General features: G+C 45.5%; 1 protein-coding gene across 1 annotated transcript in view; it reads right to left on the bottom strand.

Annotated features, from left to right (window-relative positions):
- The window catches only part of adamts3 (ADAM metallopeptidase with thrombospondin type 1 motif, 3), a 139,440-nt gene that overhangs the window by 38,443 nt on the left and 84,659 nt on the right, over window positions 1-16,338 (bottom strand). Inside the window, exon 15 of the mRNA XM_084415226.1 lies at window positions 4,512-4,635. Within this exon, the coding sequence (XP_084271352.1) occupies window positions 4,512-4,635 (124 nt within the window). The remainder of the gene's footprint in view (window positions 1-4,511; window positions 4,636-16,338) is intronic.

The raw sequence follows: 16,338 nt of genomic DNA on the forward strand, positions 1-16,338 counted from the left end.
CACCTCCTGCATCAAGCAGCCCAGTGGTCCTGAATGTCAATGTTCTTGGCTTGCTATTTGACATGCATTTACGGTCTAATTTATGTTGTATTTTTTCCTGCTGTATATCATTCACCTTCCCCTTTTTATTCACATGAGTCTGATGTTGTTTTTCACTGCGATACCAGTGTGGGATTTCTGTGGTTTGTGTGTGTGTGTGTGTGTGTGTGTTTGTGTAATATGAGGTGTCTGTAATTTACTGCATCCATCTAATGAAAAACTACATTTCATGTAATGTGTCTAATTAGCTTTGAGAATATTGATTTTAAACAGATAGTTATCCCCTGATACCTATAAAACATAATGAAAATTCAGACAGCACACACTGAGAACAATGTCTACACCTGGTAGTAACATCCGCCTGTTGATCTGATCACCAGTGGTCAGAAGAGACAGGTCAATGTTTACACTTGGTGATAATGTCTTAAATCTCTCACTTGTGATGGAGAAGAGAGTCTCTGATAATCAGTCTACATATGTCACTTACTATATTATTGTGTTATTATTATGTTAATAAAGCAAAAATCCAAAATATATACATTTTAATATAAATCTCAAGTTTTGACAAGTTAGTAAGTGATCCTACACTCTTAGGGCCCTATTTTAATGATCTAAGCGCAGGGTCTAAAGCACAGGGCACAAGTTCCCTTAGGGCGTGTCCGAATCCACTTTTGCTAGTTTAACGACGGGAAAAATTGTCGGCACGCCAGGCGCATGGTCTAAAAGGGTTGTCCCTATTCTCTTAATGAGTAATGGGTGTGTTTTGGGATTTACGTGCGTTAAACCAATCAGAGTCTCATCTCCCATTCCCTTTAAATGCCAGTTGCGCTTGCGCCATGGCGGATTTACATTACGGAATTTGATAGTGGAAAGACCGAACACGTCTCCAGAGCGCAAACGGAACTGCTCGCGCAGTAAAAGTGCGCAAGCAGACCATCGACGGGACAAGCCGGATTCCACCATATCTTTATGTACACAATAATAATCTTTTACATTGTAATCTTTTTATTTTAAATATTTGGCATGTTTGTGTGCTGATGTGTCCCCCTGTGTGTTTAATAAGCAGAGTGTACGCACGTTGTGGACCCGCCTATAGGCGTACATTACTAATGTGCTCTTTAAATAACAAAAAAATAAATAAATACTGCAGTCTATTTCTGTTGCCTCAAAATAGCAACGGTTTTCAGACCAGCACGTCCATGGGCGCAAATGCATTTGCTATTCAAACAACGCGGTGCAGGATGTGAAAATTATAACTGCGTCGGACTGAAACTAGCAAAAAACACTTGCGTCGTGCTTGGCTGCATTGCACCGGGTGCAAGATAGGGCCCTTTAACTACAAATACAATGTAGTCAAATGCCTTTTCGCCTTGAATGTGATTTGAACAATCAGGCCATTACACTTATATGGATAATAACAGGCCTTAATAATAGAGATAAACTGAGTCTGAGATTTTATTGGATGAATTAGGACCAATGAAAAGACATTTTCCAACAAATGTCCCATCATTTTTTTTTATCTCACGAACGTGCAGTCAGTGCTTTACTTACATAAGCCCTATTTGGATGGTATAAGTTTTACATGGAGAGGTGGGTTAAAGTAAATATTTCCAGATCTCAGTGAATAACCGTCTGAACGTGCCATCTCAGTAATCATTACGGTCGGACAATGTCAGTAAAGAATATGGCAACTTTTACCTTTTGTAAAAAGTTCTGGAAAAATTACCCCAGGTAATGCTAATCCCGTCCAAATGCGAATGTCTGTAATTGCTGATGTTGTATTATCCTAATGCTTCTCCTTGTCTGTTTTTTGACCTACCTGAGCTACCGTTTGCACACCAATCTTCAGCATGCTTTCATTTCATTTCATTTCAATATGGATAGTATCCGACTAAGAAATAAAATAAATTAATTAATAAATAGAGCCAAATCGCAAAAAAACTGCAAAGACTACCCATTTTAATGTCAGTGTCAGTTAAGAGTAAGATGCTTGTCTAGATTTCGCTACTCACTTATGTGGGTTCATTTTAAACAGCCACTTCTATAAACTCGTGAAGTTCACATAAATAGGGGTTTTATGATAAATTTAAATTATATTAACAAATAATAAATTAAAATACATATACGTCATGATGCACGCAAGCACAACAGATGACCTTCTATAACGCCCACATCTAGAAAACACACACTCCCACCTCTGTATTAAACACAGACATGTTAGTCCTGTCCGAATCAGTACATGAAATCACAGACGTCAAGTGATAATTTTTTTTTAACACAAACGTCATTTAGAAAACTAGTCCCGTTCATATAGGGCTATATTCAGACATTTAATTTCATAACCATAACATTCAGGCTGGCAATGAATATATGCTGTAACTGAAGTAAAGGAAATTGCTTTTGTTCAGTCCTAAACTACTGCCGACTGTCAGCTAGAAAGCGTGTTCTGCGCCTGTGTGTAAATGAGACAACTGTCTATTTCTGCAGATATATTGATCTATAATCGTCATTCAAAAAGGGAAACCAACGCTGCAGGCTGCAGATACACAAACCATAAACAAAGCAGTGCGTGCTTACCATTTTGAATATCAATCCTGCTAAACACTTTCTTTATTCAACTCCGCTCATGTTAATATTTAAATGTACAGTATGTAATTTTTTTCGCCGCTAGGGGTCGCTAACCTCTTAAAATAACAAAGGCGTAGTTTGATGACGCAACATTTGCTAAGAATTATGGATCTTGTCGTCAACGTCAAGCCGACCGATCTAATAATGTTTATGGATGAGTAAATACATCGATGTTTTTATCATGACTGTGATATGAAGCAGTTCGGGATTGCTAAGAGACAGCTATCAGCTCCACACGTCGCGTGTGCCGCGGATACAAAAGGAATAAGGACATTTGCATTCTACCGAACTACACGCAAGTGCAGAATTACTTCTCACAGGTCAGTTTATTAGACAAATTAAACTTGTGAGGTAACGTAACGCAGCGCTGTTTCACTTGGTCTAACATTACACTAAACTGCATTTAAATGTGTTGAAATTTGTGTTAGTTTGTCTGTATGAGACTAGCAGTAAGCTAGATCAACATTAGAATAACATACAGATCATATTCTAACATTTTATCATTGTTGAACTATATAACATTGATTAGTTTTATGTAAATGTGCTCACCTGTTTAATAAAGTACATGTAGGAGCGGTCGAAGTCTCAGACGTGGAGCTCTCGGCATCTCGAAAACACCGCGCTGATATTGATTCTCGTTTTAGTTCTCCTTTTTTTATCCAAAGTCTGCTTGCCATTGTCCATAATGTTTGAACGAAACAACAACCGCGTGCAGATAGACATTGCGAACTAACAGTTGTCCACGTCGGTTGCCTTGGTTACTATCAGAGGGCTCTGGTTGCTATGGCAGTACCAGCGGAAACCAGGGATAACGCGGATATGACGACATTGACGGCGACAAAACGGAAATAAAGAAACGGGACGTGTCTTCGAATTAAATGACAAATTTCTCCTGGTTTGAAAGTTGTTGGAAACAGTCGGGATAATGTAAGTACACAACTAAAAAAATATATATAACATAGATAAAGTTAATAAAGCAATAAAGTTACATATTGTGCCTTTAATATTCGTCAAGGAACACTCAGGTAAGATGACGTAACATTAGAACAGCCTTCTATCTGTACCGTTTTGACTTCTTTGCACGCTGTTTTGCTATTATCCTCGTGCACTGACTCGTTCACTAAGCTGAACAGCCAATCAGAATTCCCTCCTTCACCGACGCCGATTAAACATGTCGAATCGGCAAAAAAAAAGAAGCCGACGAGGACCAATTTCTGCCGACGGTGCGGAACACACTGAGAAAATTTAGTTGGCCGACGCACGAAAACTGCCCGACGGCCGTCCGTCGGTTTAGTGTGTCCGTAACTTAATGGACATTTGAGCACGGTCATTTATGTATATGTGCAAAAAACAAGGAAAGTACAGATGCCCTTTACTTTTGAATGCATTCAAATAAATTTCTCAAACAGCTTGTTCATTCTATGGTGTCAGAGGAAGAGTGTCAAGAATAAAAATGTGAATACAGAATAAGAATTTCAGCTGGTGACACTGTGAAATGTGACAGACCTAAATAAAAAAATGGGGTCAAGTGGTTGTGAGAGGCACATGCAAATGAGACAACCCAGTGTGAAAAAAGTATTTTGTGTCATACTACACTGTCAAAACTCACTGAATGACCTACAGCAGACTCAGATAATAAAATAATCTTCAGTTTGTGTCCCTCTGTGACAGACAGACAGATGCTTACCCCCCCCTCCAAAAGTCAAGTGAACTCCTGAAATGTCCTCAAACTAGAGGACTGGAAATATAAACTTAATGACAGGGTTGAAGTCCAGAATAAAGGACTGCCCGGTTTAAGTTAAATACTGTAAGTCAATGACCAAGGAAAGAGGAAAGTATCTTACCAGCTTTCTTGGGCACACGGGTGAAGGTTCCTTTCACAGTTCGGCAGTGGGAGTTGTCACCCCCACACACACCACACTTATCCTCCACCTTGTTGGAGCCAATTTCCCTGTCACAGCCCACTTTCTGAAGGAGAGGAAGAGAGATATGCGAGACACACTAAGAAAAAAGGCAAGATGTGCTATCAGAAACACTTTCAAGCTTTCATCTTGGATATGTCCCCTTACGAAAAAGAAGTATACTTCAAGGTAATTTTATGAAGTATACTTAAGTAATGTTTAAGTATATTTTTAAGTATACTCTATGTAGTAAGTATACTAATATCAATGTGTACTTGTAGTAAACTTAAGTGTACTATTTCAATACTGCTTGGGACTAAATTGGCCAACTATATGTAAATTGGCCAATGTGTTTAAGTGTACTATAATTGTAAGAGTAGTCAACTTTATGTTCACAAATAGGTTTCTCATTTGTAACGCATCTGTACTACAAGTAAACTTATAAGTATACTAGTAGTTTACTATTTTTAATACAAGTAGTATTTTTGTTTTGTTTATGAAAGTACACACTGAAGTGTACTCTCAGTAAACTACTAGTTTAGTAGTTTATACTACAAGTATACTTGTAAGTTTTCTTTAAGTGAACATAACATTATACTTATAGTTTACTATTTATATAAAAGATTGAGTACAAGTACAGGCCAAATATACTTGGACTTTTCACTCAGTACAAGTCAAGTACACTTAAGTGTAATTTTAAGTATATTTCTAAGAAGTACATAAAGTATATTTTTGAGAAGTATATAAAATGTAGACTGAAAGTATACTTTCTTATTTTTAGTTTAAAAGAGGTATACTAATAGAACACTTGAATGAACTTCTTTTTCGTAAGGGTCTACATCTAATATCATGAAACTATAGACCTAATGTGCCAGAGAAACAAGCAAGCAGCCATCGTTAGAACATTTTGTTTGAACTTCTGTTCTTGCGCTAGCTCTGTATACAGTATAACTCTGTATAACACTTGGTCTTTTTCAGAAGTCTGAGCGTGGTTCGCATGATTTTTGGTCTCCTATGTGAACACTCAAAATGATCTCAGACCCCTTTAAAGCAAACCGAACCGAGACCATCTCAGGAGGTGGTCTGAGTATGGTTCACTAAAAATATCCATTGTGAACACAAATCTGTCCGAGCTCACTTGATTTTTCAATTTGTGAATTCCAATGTTTGGTCATCAGATGCCAAATAGGCTGTTCATCATGGCTGTTCCCTTTCGTTGTCACTCCGAGTTACGTCGGATGACGACGAATGGGGTTTCGCTTAGAAATCCTATCATCTTCGAGTATTAAAACACGAGCCAATGGCAATGAAATGCCATGGGTCTGCGGAATTTGCATAGCGTAACTCCGCCCCACGCAGGGGGTATATAAGGAAGTGCGCGAGCAACATGCAGACTATGTTTTCGCTTCGGAGCCAAGTTCAGTACTTCACTCCACAAGCCTTTTGAGTGTCATCTCAAATCTCTTCGAGACGAGCGGCTCTTCAGTGTGTTGGTGTGACGGCGCTTCCAGCGAGATCGCATTTCCTGCTGCTGATTTGTGCAGTAATCTGCCGACAGTGAGTGTGTTTCTCCCTGGGTGCTTCAGCACTCTGCTGAGCTTTTCCACTCTCTAAAAAGAGCTGCACGCGGCACGTCTTTTTCAAGACGGTTCGCCCGTGTATTTTCTGGATGTGTGTGCGTCAGTCATCTGCCTAACGGTCGCGAGCGCTGTTTTGCGTGTTGGGCTTTATCACGCTTGGCAGCGCTCGTTGATGAGTCATGTTTTCATTGCGGGAACATGACCATCGCGATGTTTATAGATCGAGACTCAATGATCTCCATGTGAGTAGAGTCCCCTCTGCCACACCCCAATTTATCTCTTCCTCGTGAAGGGATACTTTGGCTGGTGGCCAGGGTGATCTGAGGGTTTGGTGTGGCACAACAACCGACGATTCAATTCCTCGGGCCACACCCCCCTCCACATCGCAGACCATGCACTCACAGCATCACAAGGCGGGCTTGATTCCTCTGGAAATGAAGTTTCGACTGCGTTGCCTCCCACGGGAGTGCCATCGTTGCCGGGACCGATCCAGAGCTGTCAGCCATGCTTTCCCGGGCAGCTGAAAGCATCGGCTGGAGTGGCCCCGCCCTCCCCCCGAGCGCTGTAAGCTTCTCCCGGACGTGCATCAGGACGCCTGCGCTGCGCGAGACTCCACGTGACTTTCGCGGCCCGCGGGTGTCCTCCGCCTTCGCTGCTTTCGATCGCACGGCGATCATGGTCTGTATGCTCCCTGTCATTATAGTGGCACGGTCATGCAGTGCTGTGTGTCGCCTGCGCCTTCGATGCAGTGCTGTCCCGGGAGTTCTGTCGAACCGGCCGCAGTGGAACGCTAGTCCTTCCCTGGCCAACCCTGACAGAACGCGGAAACTCTAACCACGCCCCCATCCTGGGACGCTATGCCTCCCATGCCAGGCCTGGTTGTTCCGCCACGCACACTACTGACCTCGCTCAGGCTACATCGGTACCTGCGTGATCCTGGGTCAGGTGATGCCCACTAATGTGGTCCAGACATGGGTTTAGCCAGGTTGATGTGGGGCGGTCTGAGAATGAATTTTCTCAAATTCCCCATGTCCCGGGCTGGGCTCTTTGGCGGTGTGGCTTCGACCACCTGAAGCAGACTCGGGTCCGGCACCGATGGTCATCCATCCGTGCGGCCTCCTCAGTCTGCTTCCCGCCAAGCCCCCCTCCATGCGGCTGCTCCCCTCGGGCCTGCAAAAAATGGACCTGAGCAGGAGGAAGCCGCAGGAGGGCGGCGCTGCCCGTCTCCGCCCCTTAGACTGCCACGGCAGCCTAAGCAGCACCTTGAGGCGGGCAGCCTGGTCGGTGGGCTGGTTGAAGACTGCGCCCAACAGTCTTCGATCAATCCAGAAGCGGACTGAGGCTTCTGCACTGACGGTCATCCGTCGGTGTGGTCTGCTTAGTCTGCTTTCCGCCGACGCCGCCTCCTTGCGACTCCTCCCCTCGAGCCTTCACTGGCCTGAGCACAAGGAGGTCGCTGGAGGCTGGCACCGCCTGTCTCTGCCCCTTAGCCGGCTAACACCTGGCTGAGCAGCACAAACCTGAGACAGGCAGCTTGGAGTTAGGGCTCAGTTCTTCAGGAGCTGGTAGCAGGACCACTCCTTCCCCCGCTGGAGGGTCGGGGCAGAATCTCTACAAAAGAACTGATGCTCTTTCTCTGAGCCCCAAGAGGCTATGGATGACAGCACGCGCCGCCCACGGGCCACGCTCCTCTCATCCCCCTCTGTCGCCAGACCCCTGCCAGAGCACGCCCCCGTGGGACGCTGGTCCTCCCCCGGCCTCCTCTGGCAGGACGCGGTTATGACCGTGCCCCCGCACAGGGCCGCTATGCCACCCTCGCCTGGGCTGGTCATTCCGCCTCGCTGCACCCCCGACGGTACGTCTGTGGTTCGAATAACCCCGCTGGCGCAGTTTCTGGAGGCCTGGCTAGAGCTTTCCGGACTGTCCCGCCGGGTCGCGAGAACCATCAGGCTCGGCTCCGTGATTCAGTTCGCGCGGTCTCCTCCCCGCCTCAGGGGAATCCGCTCACTATGGCCGGTGGCAATGCCCCTGTCATGAGAGCGGAGGTCGCTACCCTACTGGCGAAGGGTGCGATCGAGACTGTCCCTCCAGCCGAAATGAAGTCTGGGTTTTACAGCCTCTACTTTATTGTACCAAAGAAATCCGGTGGGTTTCGACCAATCCTGGACCTGCGCGTCCTGAACCGCTCCCTTCAAAAAAGAGGATGCCGTTCAAGATGCTCACAGCCAAACGCATTTTCGAATGCGTGCGGCCGCAGGATTGGTTTGCAGCGATCGACCTGAAGGACGCCTACTCCCATGTCTCCATTTTTCCTCGACACAGACCGTTTCTACGGTTTGCTTTCGAGGGACAGGCATACAGTATGCGGTTTTCCCTTTCGGGCTAGCCCTGTCTCCTCACGTCTTCACGAAGGTCGTCGAGGCAGCCCTTGTTCCCCTACGTGAACACGGGGTTCGCATCCTGATTTATATCGACGACTGGCTGATCCTAGCTCACTCTCGAGACCAGGTTTGCGAACACAGGGACCTTGTGCTCCGGCACCTAGCTCGTCTGGGCCTTCGGGTCAACTGGGAAAAGAGCAAACTCTGCCCCGTGCAGAGGATCTCTTTTCTCGGTATGGAGATCGACTCGGTCGCCATGTGCGCGCAGCTTGCGAGCGCGCGTAGTCACTGCTGACTTGTCTTCGCCAATTCAAGGGCAAGAATGCGGTTCCACTGAAAATATTTCAGAGGCTCCTGGGGCATATGGCATCCGCAGCCGCAGTAACGCCGCTCGGATTGCTTCATATGAGACCGCTTCAGCTTTGGCTTCACGATCGAGTCCCGAGGTGGGCATGGCAACACGGCACGCTCCGAGTCCCAGTGACTCCGACCTGCCGTCAGACCTTCACCCCGTGGTCGAACCTCAATTTTCTACGGGCTAGAGTGCCCTTAGAACGAGCTTCCAGGCATGTTGTTGTCTCCACAGATGCCTCCACCACGGGCTGGGGTGCCATGTGCAATGGACATGCTGCTGCAGGTTCCTGGACAGGTCCTCAGCGCCTTTTGCATGTCAATTGCCTCGAGTTGCTGGCCGTACGCCTTGCCCTGCACCGCTTCCGAGCGTTGCTCAAGGGTCAACACGTACTAGTCCGATCAGACAATACCGCCACAGTAGCGTACATCAACCATCAAGGTGGTCTACGCTCCCGCCGTATGTCGCAACTCGCCCGCCACCTCCTCATATGGAGTCAGAAGCATTTGAGGTCGCTTCGAGCCATTTATATCCCGGGACACCTGAACCAGGCGGCCGACGAGCTGTCTCGAGTTCGGCCTCTCGCTGGAGAATGGCGACTCCATCCCCAGTCGGTCCAGCTGATTTGGGATCAGTTCGGAGACGCACAGGTAGATCTGTTTGCCTCCCACGACTCGTCCCACTGCGTCCTGTTTTATTCCCTGTCCGAGGGCGCTCGGCACGGATGCACTGGCGCACAGCTGGCCGCGGGGCCTACGCAAGTATGCGTTTCCCCCAGTGAGCCTCCTTGCGCAGACTTTGCGCAAGATCAGGGAGGACGAGGAGCAGGTAATATTGGTTGCCCCGTATTGGCACAACCGCACCTGGTTCCCAGAACTAGTTCTCCTCGCGACAGCTCCTCCCTGGCCAATTCCTCTGAGGAAGGACCTGCTTTCTCAGGGACGGGGCACCCTTTGGCACGCTCGTCCCGATCTTTGGAACCTCCACGTGTGGCTCCTGGATGGGAGGAGGTAGGTTTGAGTACCCTACCACCAGCGGTGGTGGCTACCATCACTTCCGCTAGAGCATCGTCCACGAGACATGCCTATGCGTTGAAGTGGAACCTCTTCGTCAACTGGTGTTCTTCTAAACAGCAAGAACCCACGAAATGCCCGGTCAGTGTCGTGCTTTCCTTCCTGCAAGAAGGGTTGGAGCGAAGGCTGTCTCCCTCCACCCTGAAAGTGTATGTTGCCGCTATTGCCACACATCACGATGCAGTTGAAGGAAAGTCTCTGGGGAAGCACGACCTGATCATCAGGTTCCTGAGAGGAGCGAGGTGACTAAATCCTCCTCGCTCTCCTCTCGTTCCCTCTTGGGACCTCTCAGTGGTTCTAACTGCCCTGCAGAGTGCTCCCTTTGAGCCTCTGCAATCAGTGGAGCTTAAGTTCCTGTCTATGAAGACAGCGCTCCTGGTTGCATTGGCCTCCATCAAGAGGGTAGGGGACCTGCAGGCATTCTCGGTTGACGAAGCGTGCCTGGAATTCGGGCCGGCTATCTCTCACGTGATCCTGAGACCCCAGCCTGGATATGTGCCCAAGGTTCCCACCACACCCTTTCGCCAGGTGGTGAACCTGCAAGCGCTGCCCTTGGAGGAGGCAGACCCAGCCTTGGCACTGCTCTGTCCAGTACGCGCCCTCCGTGCTTACGTAGACAGAACGCAGTGTTTCAGGACCTCAGACCAGCTCTTGTCTGTCATGGTGGGAAGCTGAAGGGAAAGGCTCTCTCGAAGCAAAGGTTGTCTCACTGGATAGTGGACGCCATTGCTTTGGCTTACCAGCAGCAAGGTCGACCGTGCCCCCTTGTTGTGACGGCCCACTCCACCCGGAGTGTGGCATCCTCTTGGGTTCTAGTGCATGGCGCCTCGCTAACAGACATCTGCAGAGCTGCAGGCTGGGCGACACCTAATACTTCGTGAGATTCTACAATCTCCGAGTTGAGCCAGTTTCTTCTCATGTACTCGCTTCAACTAGCCGGTGCTAGATTCTGCTCAGGTGTCTTCGCTTGCTCGCCATTCCTCTCCACGGACGGGATACGTGCGATATTTCCTCAGGTGAGCCTCATAAGCCCTGAGTCTCCTCCAGCACTGTTGACGTCAACGCCAGAGTTATGCCACCGGCAGCTTCGCGCTTGGCTAGGTGCCTCCATGTGCATGGTTCCCCCTCCGGGCGACCCCCACATGTGTATTCCACTGTAAGCCTCTTTGAGCATGTGTCTTTCCCTTGGCAAGCCACCTTGCCACCCCTGGGGTTTAAATATTCCACCTGCGGCTGGACACCCCAGTGACTCCGTATGCAGCCCTTCGGCGTCATATGTGTTTTCCAAGTCCCCCCCTTCGGGTTGGGCATGATTGCATATTTCCACTGAGATATGCTTCCCAGTGTACCTTGGTATTCCTGTGTTAAGTAGGAGTCCTTCGTCCGTGCCAGTCTCACGACAGGGAGCTCAGACTTACGCAGGGCACTGGAAGACAGTCGAGAGGTGGCGTGATTACACTGGGAACCCCATTCGTCGTCATCCGACGTAACTCGGAGTGACAACGAAAGGGAACGTCTCGGTTACGTATGTAACCCTCGTTCCCTGAGTAGGGAACGGAGACGTTACGTCTCCCTGCCACTTCCGCTGTACCGCTGGAACGCCTGAGTTCAGTCTCGGCTCCTCAGCGAAGACATAGTCTGCATGTTGCTCGCGCACTTCCTTATATACCCCCTGCGTGGGGCGGAGTTACGCTATGCAAATTCCGCAGACCCATGGCATTTCATTGCCATTGGCTCGTGTTTTAATACTCGAAGATGATAGGATTTCTAAGCGAAACCCCATTCGTCGTCATCCGACGTAACGTCTCCGTTCCCTACTCAGGGAACGAGGGTTACATACGTAACCGAGACGTTTCTTCTGGCAGATCTCTACAAATTATTAATTCATAACGTACACTTGTTTATTGTCATTTTAACCGCTTCCAAGCTGTGTAAGAGAGACGCAGCTGATTGCTTTGCCAGCTGAAATATTTTGATATACAGTTTTACAAGCGCACACAATTAAAGCGTATGCACAGAAAGTCCGCCCTCACAGCGTGTGTACAAAACTAAATGATGTTTTATTAACAAAGTTCGGGAGGAGCACTTTCAGATAATTAACACAAGTGGAGAGAGCACTCAGCAATCAATGACAAGAGGTATAGATTCAGCAATCTCACCTCAATCCCTTGACAGTTTAGCAGCATTCCTCCACCACCCCTCCTCCACACTTCTAGTCCTAACCACTTACATACGGGGGGAGTACTCTGGGTTCGGGCCGATTCAGTTTTGAAGTAGAGATAAAACGGCATGAAAATTATCACGATTATCAATATTATCACGGTTTTGATCAAATGAGATGAAAATGTTCCAAAAGAACTGGTAAACGCACTGAAAACCTTTCAACAGGTTTTGCATATAAAAATGAACAAACAACAAATCAAATTAGCTGCTCTATGCACTTTTTTAAGCAATATTCTGTTTTCTGCAGCATTTCCTTGCTTTTAAAGGGATAGTTCACTTCAAAATTAAAGTTCTGTCATCATTTACTCACCCTCAAGTTGTTTCAAATCTGGATGAATTATTTTCTTCTGCTGAACACAAAATAAGATATTTAAAGAATGTCGGTAACCAGACAGTTGATGTACCCCATTGACTTCTACTATGGAAGTTAATGGGGTCCATCAACTGTTTGGTTACACATATTCATCAAAATATCTTCTTTTGTGCTCTGCACAAAATTTTTAGTCAATTCGACAATATTTTGTGTCCAATTTCCAGAAATTGTTTTGGTGTTCAAAGTTAACTTGCCTTGCGTTTGCTTTGGGTGGTGGTCACGATTTAAAGTGTTTCCTCCTTTTGCAGTGACATTCTTTTTGCATGTTCTGCAGTCAGGGTGACCATCCTCGATTAAGTTTCCCTCAGGACTTTTGTAAAAGCCAAAATATGACCACACCTCAGATTTGGTCCTCTTAGAGGGCTGAAAATCACCCAAACACTGTCACTGCCTTCCACCATGTCTTCTCATACAAAAAAAACAATGCTGCATGTGCGTCAGGCTGCTGCTGGCTGGTCATGATTAACTGGACAGTTTTCAAAATCGCGATGATCAAACACGGTTTTAATGATAATTAAATTTTAAACGATAATACCATCAAGACCTTTTATCGCGGTTTATCGTGAAACCGGAAATCGCTATTTTGAAAAACCATAGGGTCAGCCATCAAACACTGAACTGGACCAGATCCAAAAAGCAACCGTATACAAAGAGGTCTGAGACCACATTCCTACTTAAGTGGACCAAAAAAGGATCGGAGTCCTCTTTCAGGGACATGGACAAAGTGAACGTAAAGCAAACTGGGTCCTTTTTCACTTGGTTCACCTCTTGGTCCACTTAAAGGAGTCTGAGTTCGGTTCTTTTAAAGAGGACTCAAGTGTGAAAACACCCTATGGCATCGTTGTCGAAGAGTATATTTGCTAGTGAAGTGTTTTTACTTATTGTAGAGTTAACAAAAGTAATCATGGGCTTTGTAATGTTTGAAGTAGGGCTGGAACGACACGTCGACATAATCGATTACGTTGATTGCGTAAATTAGTCTATTTTCGTGAAATGCGTCGCTTCGTCGCACTATTTATATTCCCCAATGATGCCGGCTACCGGGTATGGAGCTTTTGATGGTTTTGAAGTATTTCTAATGTTGCTATTTTGGCCACAGAAGCAGAATCCTTAAAAAGTGTCAACAAGGAATGTTTTTTTCTTTTGAAAGTACAACTGACATTGACAAATATGAGACACTACAGCCGTTTGTTGAACAGCCGTCTGTTGAACAAAACTTTTAAAAAAGGTGCTAGATATCTGCAAATAGATCCTAAAGCCTCTGTACAATAGCTGACACGCTATCAATCACTTGCTCCCAAAAGCTAATCACTATTCACTGTCCATCTACAAAAATCAATTTACTTCTATCAACCCCATCTGGAGAGATTCATTCTTCAAACAACATTCATTGTGAAGTGGCACTCATCCTATTCACACTGCACTGTGATCAGAGCCAACTCACAAATTTACAGCAAAAAAAAAAAAAACAGGATTGCAGAGTGACAGATTTGTTTCATAAAAAAAGCAACATTAAAGGTGCAGTATGTAAGAATGACTAGTGGTCGAAATAGGTACTGCAGTCGAATTAAAAATATCGGTGATCGTCATTTCTCTGCTCAGCACGCGCAACAGGAACGAGCGCAATGGAGAATGAAAAGTGGCAAATTGGCAAGGTGCAGTATCACAGACCAAAACAATAACAAACATTACAACCTGGAAACGCACATTTCAAAGTAAAATAACTGGCTGTAGAAGTGTTTTTCAGAGAAACGAGTATGTGAACTTAGCATGTTTCCTCAATATATGATAACAAATAATGGTATTTTTAGAGTCAAAAAGTTTTCTCCAAAAAACATACAGCACCTTTAAGTAAAACGCTGAGAAAATCGCATTTTTGTCGAAGACAACTGTCACAGGTTGGTTTTGGTTTTTGGGTCATGTTTCATGTCAGTCATGTTTTACACTTGCCATGTGTTCTGTGTTGTCATGTTGTCATTGGTTCATTGTTTCATTGTGCACAGGTGTGTCTTGTTCAGTAATTGGATGTGTGTATTTAAGCCTTCATGTTTGCCATGTGTCCTTGTCAAGTATTGTTTCCCTGTAACCACTGTTGGTGAGCACCATGTCCATGTCTTGAGTTTCATGCCACACCAGACCTTTGTTTTATGTTTGATCTTGCTTTTGAAGAGTATTAATAAACTGCACTTGGGTTCTACAACTTGCCTCCAGTGGATCTACTGCTACAACTACATCCAGATCAGATTCAAAATGATGATCAAAGCATAGATGCCACCCCCCAAAACTTGTACAGTCCTGTAGGGTCAACATTTCATTTGGTAATGTTAGGCAGCTATGATCTATATGCTGTTTAATGTTTTGCGTTATTTTACATGTGTGTAAGCAATGCTTTCATCACTTGTTTCTGCTTATTTTTCACCTGTGTTTTGATCTGAAGATCCAGTCCTCTTTCAGAACATGGATAATAGCACCCCTACCATATAACAGTGAAAACATGGATGGCCGGGAAAATTCCATCGCTGGTGGGAAAGTGTTGTGTCATAAATTATGGAAAATTCTGTCAATGGTGGGGCAAGAGTTAAAGGTAGGGTAGGTAATCCTGTTCAGAAACACTTTTTTTTATACTGGGTGAAATGGTCCTTCCATCCTGATAGTAGTCAATACATTATGTGTTTAGAAAAAGGAATGAAAAAAATCAGACCTCTGTAGCAGCTGCAGGACAGTAAAAACTCTGACCAATCACTGCCATTCGGTGCGAATGTAAAGAACCAATCAGATGCCTTCATGTCTCGTGCCCGCCCCGAGCCCCACTGCGCGCGCTGCCCTGCGTGCACTCATCACATGTCACCGTTCCCGGAAATATTCAGCTCAAAGCACCTGCATATGCAGTCAGCGAAGGCAAACAAGGCAAAAACTACTTCCTCGGACCCTGCCCGCACTCTTGAACGACCTCTTCTGCTTCGCCCTCAACCCCGGACCTGTCCTCGAACCGACGATGCGGTACTTGTCTCTGGACTCGGAGTGTACGTTAGTCTTCATTAGAGTCAACAATGGTTTCATCATGGAAACTCTTACATGCAAAACACCGTATATGTTATGAATCTTACACGAAATTCACCTTCATCACAGTGTAACTGATGGTAATGGAAAAACGTGTATCAATGCAACCTGTTTTTAGTTTTGCCTTATAAATATAGCTCGTTACCGAATCAAACTTTACCATTATCGATATGCTAGCTTGATAGTGAGTACTAAAAGAAATCTTATTTGTTTATATTCATAGTGATAAAGTTAGGTATTTTATTACATGTGATTCTGACATGATGTCACTGTATGTACTGCGCTCCTTCCTCTCCACTCGTCTCAGGTAATAAATGCGTCTTGTTCCAGCCTGAGCGTTTGGCGTCGCGCGTTCATGTGTTTTGGGGGCGTGGCTTTGGAAGGAGCTCAGAAGGGAGGGGGTGGGAGTGAATGGAAATAATGAGCTGTGTTTATTGCAGATTAAAAGGTCTACAGTCACTCGATTTTTATATTTTCTTTTTCAGAGTACTTACATTTTAATTATGTATTGGTATATCAAGACAGTTTAAACAAATTTGGAATGTTTTTTTTTTAGAAAAATGATTACCTACCCTACCTTTAAAGAGAATAATACTGATTTTTAAAAGTGAGCCTTAGCCTAAGATAGCATGATCATTAAAATGCACAAGGACTGTTCACGGCCAATCTGATGTAAATTAAACTGACAAGAGCTGGAGAAAATCTGCTGGTTCATTCTTGGCTGGCTG

This window comes from Rutilus rutilus (genome assembly GCF_951802725.1).
Source record: "Rutilus rutilus genome assembly, chromosome: 7".
NCBI classification, from domain to species: Eukaryota; Metazoa; Chordata; class Actinopteri; order Cypriniformes; family Leuciscidae; genus Rutilus; species Rutilus rutilus.